The sequence below is a fragment of the Staurois parvus genome, unplaced genomic scaffold (assembly GCF_062004578.1).
Source record: "Staurois parvus isolate SC_StPar_1 unplaced genomic scaffold, SC_StPar_1.0 ptg000057l, whole genome shotgun sequence".
Taxonomy (NCBI): domain Eukaryota; kingdom Metazoa; phylum Chordata; class Amphibia; order Anura; family Ranidae; genus Staurois; species Staurois parvus.
Genome location: NW_028317853.1, coordinates 3,834,120 through 3,851,163, shown reverse-complemented (window position 1 = coordinate 3,851,163; position 17,044 = coordinate 3,834,120). Strand labels below are relative to the sequence as shown.

At 45.7% G+C, this 17,044-nt stretch overlaps 1 protein-coding gene across 5 annotated transcripts in view; it reads left to right on the top strand.

Annotated features, from left to right (window-relative positions):
- Nucleotides 1-582: 582 nt before the first annotated feature.
- SAMD11 (sterile alpha motif domain containing 11) overlaps nucleotides 583-17,044 on the top strand; it is a 233,920-nt gene continuing 217,458 nt past the window's right edge. Inside the window, exons 1-2 of one of the 5 annotated variants that reach the window (XM_089668420.1) lie at nucleotides 583-1,254; nucleotides 4,008-4,099. In XM_089668420.1, coding sequence (XP_089524546.1) covers nucleotides 678-1,254; nucleotides 4,008-4,099 — 669 coding nt within the window. In that variant the 5' untranslated portion in view covers nucleotides 583-677. Of the gene's footprint in view, nucleotides 1,255-3,055; nucleotides 3,103-4,007; nucleotides 4,100-17,044 lie in introns of those variants that run through there. The other 4 variants (XM_089668419.1, XM_089668417.1, XM_089668418.1 and 1 more) reach the window with 4 other exon arrangements.

Genomic DNA, 17,044 nt, shown 5'->3' with positions numbered 1-17,044 from the left:
CTTGTCCTGCCCCTGTGTCCTCCTGCCCAAAGTGCTCACCCCCCCCCTTCCTAAAGTGTCCACACTGACCCCTCCGACACTCCTCCCCGGGTAATGCTGATGAAGAACAATTGTTACATTGTTGGTACCAATAGCAGGCAGTATCTCAGCTCCCTCCCCCCCCCTCCTCAGGTGTGCTGTGGTCCCCGGGCAGAGCTGAGTGTGCGGCGTGGTGCCGGCTTGTCGTCCGTCGCTCACCCCCCTCGCCTCGCCGACGCCCCCTCCCGCTGCCGCCTGTGCTGTTTAAATGGGCCAAGTTGGAGAAGCGGCGGCGAAGGCAAATCTTGTTTGGTCAGAGAGTGTGTGAAGTCCGGCGTGTGACACACGGGGAGCCCCGCACAGCCAGGCCGGTCCCCGGGACAAGGCACAAGCAGACAAGTCCCTCTCATCACAGCGGCGGGGAGCCCGGCCAGGCGGCCGGCAGGTGGATGGCTGGAGACCCGCGCAGAGTGCCCGCAAAAGTTGGCTGAGCTGTCCGCCCGGACGGAGCGGGGTCAGGCGGGGGGCAGCGGGGAGGAGGGCACCGGAGGTGAGCGGGGGGACAGGGCGCCCCGGACTGGGGGAGGTCGATAGGGGATCAATAAGCGTTGTGCGGAGCGGCAGGATGTCTCCGGTGGCTCAGCCCTCTCCGGCATGTCATGTCTCAGTCGGGCTGGGAGGCTCATCCTCGGCACAAGGAGCGCAGCAGCTGTGAGAGCCGGACCCCCGCCGGGCACCCTCCGCCGACACCCGCGCAGCGCTCCCCCCGAGCCCGCCGCCGGGCCACCATGCCGGCCATCAAGAAGGAGAGACCGGACCGCGAGGAGCTCGCCCTGGCCGCCTTCAACCAGCCCATGGACACTCTGCCCAGCTACCTGGCCGCTGCTATCCCCGTGGTCACTCCGCACCCCCCGGTGTACGAACACCTCTTCGCCCCCCACGCTCACCGTGCCTACCTGGGACTGCACGAGCCCCACCACCCGCCGCTGCCCGACGACCTCATGCTGGACAGGTTCTCCTCCGTGCCCGACTTCCAGCCGCTCTTCGACCAGGGCGAGCCATGCATCGAGGTGGAGTGCGGGGAGAACAAGGCTCTGCTCTACATCCAGAAGTTGTGCCAGGGCAGCAAGGGGCCCTCCATCCGGTACCGCGGAGAGTGGCTCACCCCCAACGAGTTCCAGTTCGTCAGCGGCCGGGAGACGGCCAAGGACTGGAAGAGGAGCATCCGGCACAAAGGTACCGACCGATCGGGGGATGGGGGGCACGGCATCGTCCCTGCGCTGGGTCACCCCACTCCTACCATCCGTGACCCCAGAATTATCACTTATTGACCTCAGTATGATCAGGGACCCCAGAAATATCATTTATTGATCCCAGTGTGATCAGTCACCCCAGTATGATCAGGGACCCCAGTATATGATTTATTGATCCCAGTATGATCAGGGACCCCAGTATATGATTTATTGATCCCAGTGTGATCAGGGACCTCAGTATGATCAGGGACCCCAGTATATGATTTATTGATCCCAGTATGATCAGTCACCCCAGTATGATCAGGGACCCCAGTATATGATTTATTGATCCCAGTATGATCAGGGACCCCAGTATATGATTTATTGATCCCAGTATGATCAGGGACCTCAGTATATGATTTATTGATCCCAGTATGATCAGGGACCCCAGTATATGATTTATTGATCCTAGTATGATCAGGGTCCCCAGTATATGATTTATTGATCCCAGTATGATCAGGGGCCCCAGAAATATGATTTATTGACCCCAGTATGATCAGGGACCCCAGTATGATCAGGGACCCCGGAAATATGATTTATTGACCCCAGTATGATCAGGGACCCGAGAAATATTATTTGATCCCAGTATGATCAGGGACCCCAGTATGATCAGGGTCCCCAGAAATATGTTTTATTGATCCCAGTATGATCAGTCACCCCAGTATTAGGGACCCCAGTATTAGGGACCCCAGTATTGGCAGTGACCTCAGTGTGATCAGTCACCCTATTAGTGCCCCCAAAATTAGCACTTATTGATCCCAGTGTTATCGGTCACCCCAGTATTATTAGGGACACTGGAATTTGCTGCCCCCAGAATAATCGGTGTCCCCAATTTAGCATTGTTAGAGACCACAGAATGATAATTGATCCCAGTATTATCGGGAACCCCAGAATTATCATTGATCCCTGTATTATCAGGGACCCCATAATTATTGATCCCGGTATTATCGGGGACCCCAGAATGATCATTGATTGACCCCAGTGTCATTGGGGACCCCAGAATTATTGACTGATCCCATGGTTATCGGGCCCCCAGAATTATTGATTGATCCCAGTGTTTTCGGGGACCCCAGAATTATTGATTGATCCCAGTGTTATTGGGGACCCCAGAATTATTGATTGATCCCAGTGTTATCGGGGACCCCAGAATTATTGGTTGATCCCAGTGTTATTGGGGACCCCAGAATTATTGGTTGATCCCAGTGTTATTGGGGACCCCAGAATTATTGATTGATCCCAGTGTTATCAGTTCAGTGAGCCCGGTATTCTCATGAATTGATCCGATTGATATTCTCGGTGGGTGATATTGTCCCCCCCCCATACACGGAGTGCAGATCGCGGTGATAAGTTGGAGAAGTATTTGTCTTGTGGATGACAGGTCCCATTGATGGGACAGTGGGGGGGAGGGGGGTGTATTAGGACTCCATATGGTGGTGTGTGTGTGGGGGGGGGTTCTCCTGTCACTCTATAGCCCGATCCCTCTTCTCTTCGTGGCAGTTCAGTTTGGGAGAGGGGGGGGCAGACGTGGTTCCAGGAATCTCCCAGGGCTGGATCTGTTCAGTGACACCAGCCTCCCCTCCTCCCTCCTCCTCCCCCTCCTCCTCCCTCCTCCCCGGTGACCCCGGCTCTCCGGATGGGGATTTGGCACTGAGGCTGTCGGGGTTACAGAGGTAAATGGGGAGGGCTCCCCCCCCCCCTCCTCCCTGCACGGGGCACACAGACCATTCGCCGCTCACACCGGGATGATGGATGTGTGTGTGGTCTGAGCGGAGACAGAGCAGAGCCGGGCACGGTGAGATCCTGTGTGTGCGGGACCCCTACACCGCCCGCCGGGCCTCACTACCGGACACACCGCCCGCCGGGGCTACATACTGACTGTACCGGCCGAGCAGAGCGGTGGGGGGCTGGAGAGGGAAGAGATGATGGCACATCGTTCTCTCGGCGGATCCCGGACGGAGTCGGTGTGACATCCGATCAGTCCTGGTGTGTGTCCGGAGAGGGGAGGGGGGAGACCAGCACCGACATGGGGGGGGGGGGAGGAGGAGGAGGGGGTCCATCTGACAGGTCATCGCTAATGACAGCTCATTAACCCGCCCGGAGGGCTGAAAGGAAGGACACGATACAGTGTGTTTATTTGTCTGGGTGCAGCCAGTGGGCTCTGCCGGTCACTGACATTGGGGCCCCTAGGTGGGGAGTGGGCACAGGGGCCCCTAGGTGAGGTGCAGGCACAGGGACCCCTAGGTGGGGAGCAGGCACAGGATCTCTAGGTGGGGAGTAGGCACAGGTACCCCTTGGTGGGGAGCAGACACAGGGGCCCCTAGGTGAGGTGCAGACTCAAGAGCCCAGGCTATATTTAGGATCCCTGGAGTGTGGGAAGTAATGGTCTCTTCTTGTTGGGGAAGGTTGCGGTGTCTCCATGATCACCTTCCAGCCACCAACTTCCTCTGTGACTTTGTCCATTCTGAGTTCCCTGAGCTGTATGTGTAGGTTCAGGTCCGGAGATCAGTGTATGTATGACTGGATGGCTGTGTACTGGGAGGAGTGTCTGGACACAAGGTGCTGATCACCTGGAAATACATTCCATCCACTCCACACCAGACTTAGGAAGGCGTCACCTTGTGCGATTTTTGCGTCTGTGTTTGCTTAGCCTGAAACTCATCACCTTTTCTGTCTCTCTCTTTCATGTGCTGCTCCCAGGGAAAAGTCTGAAGACTCTTATGTCAAAAGGAATCTTACAGGTACATCCTCCAATCTGTGATTGCCCTGGGTGTCGAATTTCGTCTCCAGTGGTAAGATCATCGCTCACACTCCATTTTTACCCCACTTTATGCTTCATTTGACAGCGCTTGTGTGGTCAGGGAGGTTTTGACACAGTTCAAGTCGCTCTGCGTGCGTGTGGGTGTTGATTGCATGACAGATGTTGTGATTTTTGGGGGTCTTACAGGAAACGTGTTCTCATCTTACAAGGAAAACAATCTTTCTTGGCTCCAATTATCACTTTCCTCCAGACAAACAAATATCTCCACAGCCAAACCAAGGGGGATTTATTTATTTACTTACGGTTTACGTAATCGCTTTGCAGTATGTTTCCTCTCAGAGCATGGCTACGCTCCATGTATTCCTTGGGATGTCAAAGCGGAAGTTCGACTTGTGAGAGAGCGATTTTATTAGCTTTTGGTTTTATTGAGTGTTGTGTTAAAAAGTGTATTATTAAATATATAAATAAATCTGGCCTTCTTCCATACAATGCAAACTTCTCAGGTCACCTAATGTCACAAAGCATCTTTCCATACTGTTAGTTTAGATTGGAATAAGATTGGTTGCTTAGTACATGCTTGTTGGTAAAATCAATCAAAATCTTGTTATGTGTGGCTAGCTTTGTGGTAGTAAATGGTTACACTTGAGTGCTTTTGATGGAACAGCAGTTGCAGATGTTTGTTTAGTAGTTCAGATGACTGGTTGGCTAGGTGTCTAGGCATAGAATGATTAGGCAATATTGTTTGGATGGCGGCAGACCTTCGGGGCTCCTCTTGTTAACCAATATCGAGGGATATTTTAATCGGCTGTGTTGGGTAATTTTTGCCATTGATTTCCCCACGAGATAAGCTGGCGCCAGTTGTGTCTGGGCATATTTCGCCTCAAAAGGCAGAGACATACTTGCCCGGATGACCTTAGTGATGTCAGTAGGCAGCTTGACTCTTTGTCCTTCCTCAGACAGTCAGTGCCGAGCTATACAGTACTGGATGCTTGGAATGGATGGGACTAATAACCAAGAATTCTAACAATGTGAAAGGCACACTATGCGGAACGGCTTCTATTACGTTTATCTGAATATATGTTTGTCTTTTGTACTATTTCTTTACTTTTGCAAGTCATTGATTTTGTTTTTCTCCCTCTTATGTAGCTAATGGTACTTGTATAGGTGCAGTACATGTGCTTTTTAGCAAGGCCAAGGAAACCTAGTGTGATGTAATGACTGAGCTTGTTCAAATGCTAAGTCCACCCGCTGGCTTCTCATATATCCTGGGAACTCCCTGCTAGAGATGATGTCTGTGCTTCTATGACTTTTTATAGCCAAGCAACCAAGTCTCACTATTTGTGCTGCATTCTCCATAATGTGAGACAGTCCAGTTTGTGAGATGGAAACCCCTACATAATGACTATGGACAATGGGTGAATAAAGTGCTCATAGGTGTCATAAGTTAACTACTAGAGGTGCACAAAGTGGCTATGTGATTCATTGTTCTGGTGCTCAGGTTCGGATAGACTTGTCGCTAAATCTCACCATACATGTTGCAATCTGATTGTACAGTCTCCTTTAGGCTAGGTGCATCTGTGCAGTTTGCGTTTGATCCATTTCTGCAGTTCTTTTTGCAATCCGTTTTATGTGTTTTTTGCCTTTTTGCCTAGGTTTGCGTTTTTTTCTTAACATTTGTTTTCTTGTTGCTAGGTATATTAAATGCAAAATGCCACAAAAACTACATGCTTTTCTGCAGCATTTCCATTGAAGTCTATAGAACCAAAAACTTAACTTTTTGTGTTTAAAAAAGTCCCTAACCCTTTAAAAAAAAAAACCGCACTGGGTAAAAACACAGAGATGTGAATGTGTCTCATAGGAAATCATGTTAAATGGACTGTGGTGTGCGTTTCTGCAAAATGCTGCGGAAAACACTTAGGTGTGAACCTAGGGTTAGATCTACCAAAAGCATGCAGTACAAGAACCTGCCTGTATGGATACAGATTGAATAGTTTATGTAGGCCCTTGTATTTCATAGATTTGGTAGATGTAATGCTGGCCATACACTATATAATTTTCTGTCCAATTTCTGCCTAATTTCCTTTAGATTTACCTTCAACTATGTAGTGCAAAACCTGCCTAATTGGATACAATTGAAAGTGTTGTTAGGTTTGACCTCCTATTATGTTTTTTTGGTGAATATAAACCAAAAATTTCAAGAAACTATATAATGTATGGCCAGCCAAAGTTTGATTATACAGAGATTGGACTGTCAGATTGTAATGTGTAGGGTGAATTTTAAAGTCCTTTCATTGTGCAGTGTGGGTAAGGAGAGCTGTAATACCAGATTGTGATAAAGTACCAATGCAGATACCAGAACACACACATTCTATGCAATTAATTTCCCTGTTAGGGATTGAACACATGATCTCAGCTCTTAGTCACCATGCACACCAACTACAAATTCCCCCTAGTCCGTTTTCACCAATGTAGATTGGTATTTCCGAAATTATAGTTCTGTCTGGAAGGATATATACATGATGACCTCATCAGTTGGTGCGTGCTTTTATTATATAGATCTTTTGATTATCAAGTGATCTGGAAATTTTGCTTGGTGCCAAGTATCTGAATGACTATTAAAGTGATATTAAACTCTATTTAGCGTGTGTTCTCAACACCAACAAGTCTTTTCTATTGCTCTCAGCCTCCTCCAAATCTTCAAATTCGTTTCTTTCTTTTTGCCAATGGAACCTGACTTCCTGTTGGAGGGTGGCTACGTTTGTTCACCATGGTTCCACTGTATGCAGGAACGTAGCCACACTCTTTTGCTTGCTTCTGAGATGGACCAGGGACTATGGAATTTGTAGTTTCATATAGCAGTGCATGTGGGCCCAACTAATGTTCACTGTTCTTTCTAAACAAACAGAAGTAAGGGGAAAAAGAGAGGCTCAGGAGCTTGCAGAGGAATTTACAAGGTGGGAGAATTTTTGGAGACTAATAATATTGTTTAGGGCTCATGCACACGGGACATGTTTTAAAGGCTGCTCCCAGAGGAATTTGCTTGTTTTTCTACCTTTAAACCTCCCTCAACATTGGCCTTTACATCCATGCACGTATAGGCATTTAAAGGGCATTTATTCCAATGGCCAGAATAAATTAAATTTTCTGGCCAATGGAATGAAAGAGCGCCTAAATGCTTTTGCAAAACACAGCTTTAGGCATGTTTTTAGCACTCCATTTTCTTCCCTTGGACTATAGGGGTCCAGGGGAGGGAAAGAAAATGTCCCGTATGCATGGGGCCTAAGTGTCACTCTAAGTGGTCTGGAAATTTGGCTTGGGTGCCAAACATCTGAACCTTTATATTTTGCTGATAGTGTTCGGGCTTTGTGCTGCATCGGTTCAACCAAGCCCATTCCCTGGTGTTTTACCAAAGGTCTTTGGAGGAAGAAGCACTTTATTTACAATCTGATGGTCGTTACTTTTTGCTCCTCCTATAGTTGGACTAATAAGCAAGTAATTTTACAAACCTGTTCATCATGGTCTTGTCCCTAAGAACGAGGAATCAGCCAGCCCTGTGGATTTATCTGTGGCTTTTATCTTGAGGTATGAACTAACCTTAGCAACAGACAGCCGGAGCTGGCGGCGATAAAAATGCGATGAAAGGGAATTAATGGTGAGGAACAGTAAAATCAATGAAATCCTATAGGCAGACGGAAGAAATTAGTCAAAAAGACAATTTTGTGGGATCAAATGGCAGTTTCATTGATATCATTATTTTATTGCCTGACTTCAGTGCATTTTATACCGCAATATAATTTGAGATTTTAAAGGGTTCCTTTATGTGTGCTGAGGCGTGCCTTTTGTCATATTTTATCAAGGCTTTGGGCTGGTGTAGTTTTTCCTTCTGAACTGAATCTCTTTGTACAGAGTTGCATGCTGTATATTTTAGGATGTTTTAATTGTAAGCTATGATGGCGAGACAGTTGCTGGATTATATAAACCATAAAGAAATAGGTGATTATTTTATGTATTTTTTTTTTAAAGCTGAACTTTTACATACAAGACAAACATATAAGAATAAGTTCCTAAATTTTATTATTATTATTATACAGTATTTTTAAAGCACCAACAGTTCTCTCAGCACTGTACTTTACAAAGGGAGACAGAACATGCGACAGTACAATAACAATACAATGCGATACACGAGGGGTTGGAGGGCCCTGCTCCTTGGAGCTTACAATCTAGGAGGGAGGGGAGAGTGGTACAGGAGGAAATAGCTGTGGGGGATGGAGTGGTAGAAAGAGGGGAGGAGGTCGGGAATTAGCAAGGGGTGGGGTAGGCTTCCCTGAAGAGGTGTTTCTTGATATTAGCTTTCTTTAATCTGCATAGCCGCACTGGGGTCGGTGTAGGGAAGGTCAGCACTCCGGGCCAATTAGAGCTCTCTTGTGTACATTGCAGTCTGTGAATGTCTGCAGGGAGAGCAGAGGGTAACTTTTTCAGTCTTCTGCTGATCCTTTTTCCAGTCACAGGCTGGGTTGGTTCTTGGACTAGGTTGTATTGCTTGAAAAGATTCACGAGAAAGGGGCAAACTGTTGTAGGTATGAAGTGTGGTCACCAAGAGGTGCATGCATGTAACAGCAGCAGCTGTGGAAACCTTCCTGATGATAGAATGCTGGGCTGTTCTGACAGGCAAGTTCCTGGAAATTCACGGTAGTGTTGGAGCTTTGCCTGTGTGCCATCCCCACATATTCCTATTGGCTAATTGCTGTGACACCCTCAGTAGCCAGTAAGAATGTTGCGGGGGGTAGGAAGGGGCAGGTAGGCATGAAAAAGTGCCAAAGCTTCACCTTTTAGAATTGTATGAGGTTCAGCCCTGACAAGACGTTTGGGAGGCAGCAGAAGGTTTGCAAACCTTCATTAGCCCCCATTATCTCCCTGATTAGTCTCTTTAATAGTAGTGTAGTGTACAGAGAGGTCAATGACCAGGCTGCACTGTCAGGCAAAGTACTTGGTTTCCAAAACTGGTTGAACAGAATGACACATTATTTGGCAGGTGAAACAGTTCACATACAGTATATGGCTTTCAATAGTTTATTTAGCTATGTGTCTGCAGTTGTCCCTATTAATACATAAATTAGACCCATGTGCTCTTATCTTTGCAATTTTTGTTTTTTATTGAAATCTTCACTATTTTGAGGACAGTCTGCATCAGTGTTGCCTTTTGTGTAAAGGGGAACCCTGAAGTGTTCAAACTAGAAAAGAAAACGCTCAGTTTTTTGGTTGAATGAAGGTAATGCAACATTAAGTCGTTTGAAAAGATATATTATCTATGAAGAAGCATGCCATTAGTCCTCATAAAAATTTATGGCCAGGAATTGCAACTGTACTCGTGTTGCATTGAAATGTTATGGAGGCAGACCACACCAACTAAATTGGTTAGAGAAATGTAGCATTTTGTTTTCATTGGCACGCCATTTTTAAAGCTAAACTGCACCCACAGAAACTTTGTTTGTTAAATATATTCCTCAGTAGCCATAAAGCAATGTGATCCACGTTGTGTGCATCAAATGCCTTTGCAGAGTGAGATATCATCTTGCAAAAGTAGCAGTGATTTCACCACTGTTCTGTACAGTGCCTGTGCAGAGAGCAGAGCTGTGGGAGGGACCTAGCCGACTCCACTCACTATAGGCTGCCTGCAGAAATCTACAGAGGGGTGGAGACAAGACCACTCACCCTGCACAAAGATAGAGCAGCAGTGACTGGTCTCTATTACAGGATGCTTCTGCACAGGAAAAGCTTCACACTGGATTACTGCACAGATCTGGAGTCAATACACAAAGCACATCAGGACTCAAGTAAGAATACCCTTTGCTCTTGTAGTTAGACAGTTTTTGCTAATCCTAGAATTCAGATTTAAAAGTGCTTTAGTTAAAGTAGTTGTAACAGCTCTCTCTTCTCATTGGCTCCTTTTGCTGTCAATCACAGCCAGTGAGCCAATGAGAAGTGAGAGGGGGCAGGGCCGAGCCATGGCTCCATGTGTGAATGGACACACAGAGCAGCGGGTGCCCCCATAGCAAGCTGCTTGCTGTGGGGGCACCTGACAGGAGGGGGGCCAGGAGAGCCTGCAAGGGACCCAGAAGAGGAGGATCCGGGCTGCTCTGTGCAAAACCACTGCACACCACAGGTAAGTAAAGACATGTTTGTTATTTAAAAAAATAATTAAGCCATTAGAATCACTTTAAATATAAACATGTTAAATTTAAACTGGTTTTATATCATTTTATTTTATATTTATTCATTTACTTCCTGGTCTTCATCCCTAGGCAAATTATGTAATATATCCAAGAAGTCTTCAGGATGGGAGGAGGGGTTTCCTCAGCTAAGCACACTCCTGCTTCCATACCTGGAACAAGGGTAGATGGATTCCAGGAAGTAAATGCTACATGAATCATCTGCCCTTACTCAAGATGGCCACAGCGAGAGATGCTAGGAGGTGTTTTTCAAAGTGATTTCTAATCAAAATAAAGCATGAAGACTTGGATGGATGGATGGATGAGTTTGCTTTGAATATTAAAAAATGAATTAAATTGTGTTTTTGGTTTGTAGTTCTCCGGTGCAGTGTAGTCCCACTTTAAGTGAGCCTGTGGTCTGGACATTTAAATATTCTTTACAAGCAGTAAATGAGCTTTAAAACAAGCCTGTACTGACTGTATCTGCAGGCACCCTAGAGATTTATCTTCATGTTTATGCTGAAGTCATTCTCTCATAGTAAGCTCATCCTGCTCCCCCTCCTAGCAGTGGCTCCATAGCCATCTAAACTCTAATGTAAATGGGCAGATACATTGGGAGGGGAGAGCAAGGTTAGCACTTGTTATGAATAGGTACATACTTGAAGGTCTGTATCCTGGCCACCAGTTATCTGTAAGCTGACACAAATCTTGAAATGAGATTGTTCAAACTTTAGACTTGGCCAAAAGCCATGTGGCATGAGAGCCTACCTGACTGGATATGAATTCAGTTGATTATTTGGATAGGTCAACTCAGAATTCAGTGTTCTGTCTATACTGCTACCTTCCCAACACAAACTACTATATGAGAGAAAGTTTGCACAACAAAATCATATGACAAGAGACTGCAGAGCTGCTCCAAAAACATCTGCAGACACCTGCCTGTCAGCTTAAATTGGGTTTGTAACTATTATTACAGGTATTGATATAGTGGTGACAGTACACCTCTTTACATAATGTACATTTACATCAATTCCCATAGGAGCTTCCAATCTAAGGTCCCTATTTCACATGCTTACATATACATACTAGGGCCAATGTAGATGGAGCAAATTTACTACCAGAATGTCTTTGGAATGTGAGAGGAAACCAGAGTACCCGGAGGAATCTCATGAAAATGCAGATAGTGTCATGGCCTGGATTCAAACTGAGCACCCTAGTGCTGCATGTCAAACGTGTCAACCGTTAGCCACCATGAAGGTCATTTGTAATGTTGCAGTTTAACTGTCATGCAGCTTATATCTGCATTGCATTCTGGGAGCCGAGGCTCAGTGGCAGTAACAGATCTGTCACCAAGTTTTAAAATCTAACAATTAGTCTCACAAGTCGTGTATTCTTAGAAATGCCTTCAAGTAGACATAAGATTGTGCATTTTCCCCTGCACCCCATCCCCGATGATCACATTCATTTTACCTTCCCCCATCCAATGTTCTCTTCTTCTGATTCTCTTTCACCATTAAGGTCTCCAGAGAAAACTAAAGTTTGTCTCCCATCTTTTGACGTTTTCTCACAATGCTTTGCTCCTAATCCAATAACTTGCTTTTTTTGTGGAATAGTAAGAATCCTCCTTGAAGTTCATTGAAGTGAAACGCTGTAGTCCGTTCGAGAAGTGATAGAACTTGTGTTTGTGTTGAGAGACTTTGTCAGATTCCAGGCTTTCGAAGTGTGATTGTTGTAGTACAAAGTGAGTGTCAATGGATATGATGAGACAGAACACTTCTTGAACTCCTCATATCAATGACACTTGATGCCGGTATGATACAGTAGGCGCATCATGGCATGCCTTTACTTCTCTTTTTCGATTAGAGTCTTGGCAGCTAGTCGCAAGCATAGAGAGCCTATGTCCCCCAGCTGTCAAGGAGCTACAAGGGCCAGTATATATTGACAGTGCTTGCTGGGACTTCTAGGTCCTGAGGAGCTGATGGGTGTAGATAGCCAGACACCCCCATCCTTTTATTCTGTATGCAGAAAAGTCCTATTAAAAATTGATGCATCAAAATAGCCGTATGACAGAATGGAAATTGCTATCCCTGCAATGAAATATTGATTGTTGCAGATCCAACAATAGCTAGCAATTCACAAGACGTAGTTACTGATTGTTCTGTCACGGGCTATTGTAAAATGAATACTCCCTAAATAAGTGCGTTCCCTGCATCCATTTCCCCCTGTCCTCGTCTTTGATTTTATCTTGATATATGGATGGTGATACAGGCCAGTCAGTGAACACAAAATAAAAAACATCATGCTAATACAAACCAACTGGATAAAAAAAATTCTAATAATAAAAAATCAAGAGATGGGTGCTTTTTGACTTGTGTGCATCCTACACTGCATTTGTGTCCCCAATTATGCCAATCTGCATGGTCAGTGGATGTTTGGACACAGTAAATGAGCACCTCACAAGTCATTCTAGAGGGAATCTTTACCCACACACACCAATAAACACTGTAGGCCGCTGTGAATGGTACGGTGCAGGACTTGAATTTATGATGTTACTATCAGGCACATTAAAAGATAAGAAAAACAGCTTTTGGCCGCAATACTATTTATTATTACAGGTATTTATATAGCACTGAAAATGTATGCAGTGCTTTTGTACATTCACATCAGCCCCTGCCCTCCAATGTACAATCTGAGGTCCGTAACTCACGTTCATACATATACTAGGGAAAAATTAGACAGGATCTGATTGACCTATCAGCATCCCTATGGAGTGTGGGAGGAAATCCAGACAGGTACTGGGGGAACATGCAAACTCCAGACAGGTAGTTGCTGGGATTCAGACCTGCCCTAGTGTTGCCAGGCAGAAGTGCTAACCACTTAGCCATTGTGCTGCTCAACATTAACCTCAATCAAGAGATTCCTCCTCCAGAAGTTTTTTTTTTCTGTCCCCAATTTGACAGCCAACCTCATTCAACTCACTTTCTCTGAGCCCAGGTTGTTCTGGACCTGCCCCGGTCTGTAAATGGACAGTGAGAGGAGAAGCAGCACATTTATCAGCTCATCTATCACTCTGCCTTCTCCCCCTATCAGTATGCTTCTTGTCAGCACATGAACTGTATGTCTCATTGTATTGCTTCTTACTCTCATACTCAAGCCCTGCTGTATAGGAATCGTAAGAGGTTGTTACCAGATCAAATTCAGGTACTTTCTCAGTCTGCATTTAAATAAATACATTTGATGATACAGAGCGACTTTAATTTGTGTCTTTTACATCTGCCTAGAGTTGAGCTTCAGAATATGCCTGTTAGAAACATAAACAATTAAAACACATCGTTGCCCTCCTGAGGATTTACCCCCTTTCCTGACCAGGCCATTTTTTGCATTACTTTAACTGACAATTGCGTGGTCATGCAACGCTGCACCCATATGAAATTTATGTCCTTTTTTCCCACAAATTGAGCTTTATTTCAGTGGTATTTGCCTGTGCGTTTTTTTTTTTGTGCTATAAAAAAAGACAATTTTGAGAAAAAAACAATATTTTGGACTTTTTGATATTAAACATGTCCAGTAAAAATAATAAAAAAAATCTAATTTCGTCATAAATTTAGGCCAAAATGTATTCTGCTACATGTCTTTGTTAAAAAAAATCCCAAGACATGTAAGTTAATTGGTTTACGTGAAAGTTATAGCGTTTACAAATGGCGGTATAGATACTGGAATTTTTTTTTTATATACTAGTAATGGTGGCGATCAGCGACTTACAGCGGGACTGCGGCAGGCATTCTGACACTGGGGAGAACTGTCTTAGTGTCACTGACATCCCCAGTGACACCAATACAGTGATCAGTGCTAAAATAAAGCACTGACACTGTACTTATGGCACTGGGCAAGAAGAGGTTACATGAGGGGCGCTCAAAGGGTTAACAGTGTGCTGTTTCACAGTAAGCTCTGTGTGTGTGCTTCACTGTAATCACATTGCTTTGGATGGCTGTGCTGTGCCATCCAAAGCAGTGTGCACGAGCTGAAAGGGAGGAGAACTGTGTTGTTTACATACAGTTCTCGCCGTTGCAGATCCTCGGCAATCACCGGCTGGGACCCGCGCGCGCACCTCCTACCCGGCAATGCAAAATCACACACACACACACACATGACTTTGCACACTCATGCTGCCCTGTAGCAGTATATCTGCCATAGGGCGGTTGGGAAGCGGTTAACTATATAAAAACTGTCCTACTTTCATTTTGTCATTAGGGCATAAGAAACAAGGACACACATAACATTGGGAGAACAGAAACAGAGGCATAACACAGTGCCTCTGCTTTCAGACCCCAGTGGCATAACCCCCTCCCCGCCATCCTACTTCAACCCCCATCTTACTGTCCCCTCTCCACAGCACCCCTCACTGTACTTCAGCTAGAAGGCAGAAGGTCTTATGAGTAACACATCCCTTGGCTATGAATAGCACCGCATTCCTGTGCAATTCACATACAATTCTGTGTGGTGCAATTTGAGCCCATTTATTTTGAATGGGCTCAAATCATATCAAGTCGCACCAAAGAAGTGCAGGCACCTTTTTTTTGAACTGCAACAGAACCGGATCACATGGTATTTTTTATACCAATTCCATCTGGTTCAAGCAAACGTACTGCGTTTGCGACTTGCTTTTGGGGTGTCGTTAACTTTTTATTGATACCTGCAGCAGATCGCAAAACACAGTGCATTTGCAATGCGGTGCAGGAAATGCACAGGGATCACAGTATTTCAATCACCGCATCAGTGTGAACCAGGGCTTATAATTTAGTTTACCCAAAACTCTATATGCCCAGATTATTATAATTTTAAAGTGTTACTAACCCACAACAGTAAAACAGTCTGTATATGCAGTAAAGCATGCTTGCTATACTCACTGTGGAACCTAAGGGGTTAATCCTCTGCATTGTGTAAAAAGGCTACTTGATCCTGACTTCTCTGATCCCCCCCCCCTTCTTCCAGTGTCCTCCTCTTATCTCCTGATTAGACATATGGTGTGGAGACACAGCAAATGCTCAGTTTGGTGTATATTGCTAGAGAAGTTTTTTTTTTCTTGGGAGAGTGCATGTGATCAGCACAGGGCCAATCAGCACTGTCCAGAAAGAGGTCAGGGGTTCTGCATCCTCCTAGAGCAGAAAGAAAACTCCTACAAGCTTTAATCAGTGCTCTGCTGGACACTGATATAAGTCACAAGACTGCTGTAATTGCTGATGAGAAAAGGTATTTAGCAGTTTATATTTACTAAAATAATTGCATTTCATGTTCTGTGTAGTGTGAGAGACCAGATATAGGGGATGCAGGGCCGGGGTTTAGTAACACTTTAAAAACCGTGTAGCGGTAAAAGAGGTTACAGCAGAATTTAAGGGTACTTCCTTGTATCTGCTTGTTGATTTACATAGAGGCCAGCACTGTAATGCTAACAGCATGCAAACTGTGGATAAGATAAATCCCCTACTTCAAAGATAGGAAATATTATTATTATTATTATACAGGACTTATATAGCGCCGATAGTTTGCTCATCGCTTTACATTATGGAGAGAGACAGTACAGTAACAATACAGTTCAATACAAGAGGGATTAGAGGGCCCTGCTCCTTGGAGTTTATAATCTAGGAGGGAGTGGATAGTGGTACAAGAGGTAATTAGCTGTGGGGGATGGAGTGTTTGGGGGAGTAGGGGATTCTAGTAGTTAGCCGGGGTCGGGGTAGGCTTCCCTGAAGAGATGAGTTTTCAGAGTGCGCCTAAAAGTTAGCAGGGTAAGCGATAGCCTGATAGCTTGCGGTAGGGAGTTCCAGAGGATGGGTGAAGCCCGTGAGAAATCCTGGAGACGAGCATGGGAGGAGGAGACAAGGGAGCTAGAGAGTAGGAGGTCTTGCGAGGAGCGGAGAGTACGGTTTGGGTGGTATTTAGAGACAAGGTCAGTGATGTAGTTAGGGGCAGTGTTATGAACGGCTTTGTACGTCAGTGTTAGTGTTTTGAATTTTATCCGCTGGGCAATTGGAAGCCAGTGGAGGGATTGGCAGAGAGGGGTGGCGGATACAGAGCGGTTAGTAAGGTGAATGAGTCTGACGGCAGCATTCATGATGGACTGGAGTGGGGATAGCCTGCGATGAGGTAGGCCAATGAGGAGGGAGTTACAGTAGTCGAGGCGTGATATAATAAGGGAGTGGATGAGTTGCTTAGTGGTTTCCGAGATTAGGAACGGTCGTATCTTGGAGATGTTGCGTAGGTGAGCGATTGGACCTGGGGCTGAAAGGACAGATTGGAGTCTAGGATTATACCTAGTGCCTTGGCGTGAGGGGTGGGACTGGTGATAGTGTTGTTGATCTTGATTGAGAAGTCAGGGGGGAGGGGGCACAGGCTGGGGGGAATACTAGAAGCTCAGTTTTGGAAAGGTTGAGTTTGAGGAAGTGGAGTGACATCCAGTCCGATATGTCACTTAGTAGGCTGGTGATGCGATCGCAGACTGAGGGGGTGAGGAGAGGGGTAGAGAGATAGATTTGTGTGTCGTCGGCATAGAGATGGTAGTTGAAGCCGTGTGGGTTTATCAATTGGCCAAGGGAGGAGGTGTAGATGGAGAAGAGGAGGGGCCCGAGGACAGAGCCTTGATAGACCCTGACAGAGAGAGGGAGTGAGGGGGAGGTGGCAGCGTTATAGGTAACACTGAAGGAGCACTGCGATAGATAGGAGGAGAGCCAGGAGAGAGCGGAGTCTCTGAGGCCAAGAGAGTGTAGTTT